Genomic DNA, 4,189 nt, shown 5'->3' with positions numbered 1-4,189 from the left:
AAACTGGGGCAAAGCCGCTCAAACCCACCGTCCCATTTTGCCATCCCTGTAAATGATAATTTAATGTATGTTGTTGGTGCGTGTCACCTATTCAAGATAAAATACTCATTATATATGTAGTTAAACAAATCATTTTCTCTTTTAGGTGCTGAGTCTACATTCCTTGCAAGTAGTCATTATGAAGTGGGCAATCATACCTTTGTATTCTTATGATATACTTAATTCTTCAATCAGAGAAAATTTTGAGTTATGTGAGACCTGATATATATAAAATATGTTTTTTTTATAAATTTTTTATAAATAATATAATAATTTTCTAGAAAATATGAAATTTTTCCAAATTTTGAGGTCTTTGATTGTCCCTAGATACAAACCTGATCCACCTATAGCAAAGTTCACATCTCTCTTCTACTCCCATAAACAATTTCAAATTATAATTTCATGTCTTAATTGAGATTCATTATCCTTATTTCTTAACATAGAAATTTAATTCACAAAAACATATATAGTGACAAGCTAGAATGACATAACACAATTGAATAATATATTAACAATAAGTTAATTGTGATCGGACTAAATTTTTCACCAACAAAGGTTTTTTTTTTGAAAGACACCTACAAAGACTTCAAAACTGTTGCCTTATTGTAACTAATTATTATGCAGATTGAAATATCTTCTATAACTAGTCATATACCCAAAAGCAGCAGGGTCACAATAACAGAAGATAGGAACAGCATTATACGACCCGCATTGAACGAACCGGCGGAGCTCGTTGGAAGTTGGGTGAGGTTTAATGGCGGAGCTTCTCCGTTCAACGCGAAACTCCAACCCAGAATGTAATGAGAGCTGGCCTTTATTCCCGTCGATGAAGAAAACCCAATATACATATCGTCCAAAACGACGTCTGTTAAGTTTACCCACTTGGACAGAAGGGGTCTGCTCGGTCGTTGGTCTAGAGAGGTAGGTGCGATTGTTACATTAACGAAGCTGGTTTGACCGTCGTAATCAATCCATGCTTGAATCGGATCTCCGCTCTCTAAATCCACATCTTCTTTGTTTGAGTCTGAGCCTTCTCTATAGTAAGCTGCCGGTTCAGCCGCGTTGGATAACATGCCGTTGATGTTGATTCCGACATGGTTTCCGTTCCTATCCGCGTTTTCGTTGAACCCATTAACTGTATCGAACTCGACGGCGAAGATATGGTTGGTCGAACTACCGTCGTTGGCTTTGTTGAAAAGCCCGAGATAGTGGTCTGCTTCAGCTTCCGGGAATCTGTTCTTTGGAGAAATGGTGAATGTGAGGCCATAGCCTCCGGGGTCGGAGCCGCGGTGGACTATGGCGAAGACGAAATGGGTACTGAAAGAAGAGACGTTTTTAGGGTGCGAAGGAGAGGTCCTTTCAGTCATTCGAATGCGCTCTGAATAGAACGCGTGGCCGGTTACGTTCTGGGATCGGTTTGTGAGTCTGAGTAGACCGGTGTTTTTGATGATGGAAGCTCCTTCTGTGGTGAGATTGGTTTCGTTTCCTTTGAATCCATGAAAGACAAATTTCAAGTCTTGAAGCTGAGCAGAGATAATTATAAGAGACGATGATATTATAAGAAATGCAAGTGATGAAGTTGGCGCAGCCATGAGATGATGAGGTTTTATAGAGCGAATCGAAAGAATGTGTATATTTTTATAGTTCATATGTATAGATGTTTATATATATACGTGTACTATAGCTTTGACTCAAAGGCTTTGAGTGTGAATGATAGAAATGAGTTGAGTAAAGATGACTCAATTAATAAAGATGAAAAATCACACGTAGAAAAACTCGGCATTTAGAACCTTGAGAAGTATTATCGATAAGACTTTTATACAAATCATATAAAAGTATATTATGTGGAAATTTACTCGTATATAATAAATTAGAATAGCGTGAAGTTCATTCTTGCATGCATACTGGATTACACAATATCTAAGGACGCATGGTCGTGAATTACAATTTGTTATCTCAATCTCCTTTTTCTCTCCCACCAATATAAAAAATGAGTTATTATTTATAATTGAGTTTATAATTTTTCATGAATCTAGTGTTTTAAAAAATTACTTTTTGATGTTGTGTTTTGTAAAATGATTCAAATAAATCACTAAACACGATTTTAATAAACAAAAAAAAAAAAATGAATATAACAATATAATTGTTAGACAAAAGGATTGTGTTTTTATCCCAAGTTATTAGTTTGGTGAATTATTAATTTTTTAGTTAAAAAAACTTTGATCAAAATCAGGTTTAGGGGTCTATGTGAATTATTTTGCTAAATACATAATCTAAAAAATAATTTGTTAAAATACAAGGTCCAAACAAGTAACAAAATTATAAAACACGTGTCCAAAAAGATATATAATAAACATTTTATTTAGATGACTTCTTATTTTTTCATTATTAGTGGACATGTATATATTTAAAAGATAGAATATATATACATATATAATATGTATATATATATCTAACTGGGTACTACTTCGGTACTGATTATTTTTAATCACTACATATATTTATAAGAACTTTTAGTATTTTTGGTATATGAATAAGTTGCAATTCTATTTTTTTACATGACGATGTATTATTTAGTTATAGGGACCTAGGGACCTCTCACAAATTTTCAAATAGCCTGTTGCACGAATATATAAATATCGAAACAAGCACGTGTGCATTAAGCTATTTGAATTTTGATTCCAGCAACCTAAATTATTTGAAATTTTCTGAAAATTTGTGAGAGATTCCTGTAACTATATTATATACTGTTATGTAAAAAAATTGAGTTGTAATTTATTCATGTATCAAAAATATTAAAAGTACCTATACACAGGCCAGTTTGGCTAAGCTTCTTTGAACTCCTTTTTAACTATTAGGATTAAAAAAAATTATTTTGGAAGAGTTTGGGTAACAATAAACAATATATTTTTTTTAATTCAAAAGTCCTTTTGGGAGAAGCTTTTCCCTTCTCCCAAAAAGATATTTTTGAGAAGTTATTTTCTAAATTATAGTAGTTTTCATAATTCCTAATTTACTCATAAGAGAACTTTTTTTTTTATTGGTATCCAAACACTTTGAAAATAAATTTTTATTAAAAAAATAGTCTTTATATAATAGTTATCCAAACATAAAAAATATGCCACTACTTTTACTTATTGTATGGGAAGAATTTCTCCTAAATGATGTGGCATCATATTTAAAATAGGGAATGCCTTTCTTAGGAAATAATCTCGTCAAGAGACTCAAAACAAGACAAAGAGCTTGTAACGACCTACTTCTTTAGAGCCATTTGAGTTTTAAATGTGCAATTAACTCGCTAATCGAGGTTTTAGGTTAAAAGTGTAGCTAAATTGTAATAAAAGTCATATAATTTGAAAATGTATTCATTCACTGAAGTTATAAAGTGTTATACATTTGGGATCCCAAAATTTCTGTTTAGAAATATTTACTACTCAAAATACGATTTAAGCCGACTAAACGACAAAACTTTGATTAATACATAATGTCTCTCAAAAATACCCCTAGCTGTGACAGCCAGGCAGGCCAAACATATACACATCACTTCACGCTCTCCGTACTCATGGTTGGTCGACCTTTCCCTTGCCCTTACCTGCACCATAGAGCACTCGCGAGCGGAAGCCCAGCAAGAAAACTCAACACAAATAATCAACATATACATATCCAGCAACCATCATATAACAAAGCCGCTAACAGGCTAAACATATAGCGACCATGCCGTCCCAGGTGCTTTACCAGGCCCTGGGTTCGCGGTCTATACTGTGAGGATGACTCATGCATCCGAGAAGGGTCTCACCCTGGCAACTTGCACTCTGCGTGCTTAACGCCGCTCCCGGCCCCTTGCCGTACTCGGCCTTGCACTCCACATATTTAACGCCGTTCCCGGCCCTTTGCCGTACCCGGCCTTGCTGTTCTCGGCCTTCGTCGTTCATTCACAGATAAGCATACACACCATAATATCAATAACTACTTAAGCACATACAAGACATAAACAATAGGGCTACGCCCTGCAATTTAAATCATAGGGCCGTGCCCTGCAATACAAACTATAGGGCCACATCTTGCTCTACGGGTACAAAAGTTTTCTTACCTGTGTCCCAAGCTTCTTGAGCACCGAAATCCCGAGCACAGTCCTCTAACCCGAGCCTCG

At 35.0% G+C, this 4,189-nt stretch overlaps 1 protein-coding gene across 1 annotated transcript; it reads right to left on the bottom strand.

The window, feature by feature from the left end:
• Positions 1-686: 686 nt before the first annotated feature.
• LOC133800267 (lectin-domain containing receptor kinase VI.3-like) lies at positions 687-1,631 on the bottom strand. The gene has a single exon (XM_062238222.1). The coding sequence runs from the start codon at positions 1,629-1,631 to the stop codon at positions 687-689; it is 945 nt and encodes a 314-aa protein (XP_062094206.1).
• Between the last annotated feature and the right edge of the window lie 2,558 nt (positions 1,632-4,189).

Source organism: Humulus lupulus, chromosome 9 (assembly GCF_963169125.1).
Source record: "Humulus lupulus chromosome 9, drHumLupu1.1, whole genome shotgun sequence".
Classification (NCBI taxonomy): Eukaryota; Viridiplantae; Streptophyta; class Magnoliopsida; order Rosales; family Cannabaceae; genus Humulus; species Humulus lupulus.
This window is presented reverse-complemented; position numbering and strand designations above follow the sequence as displayed.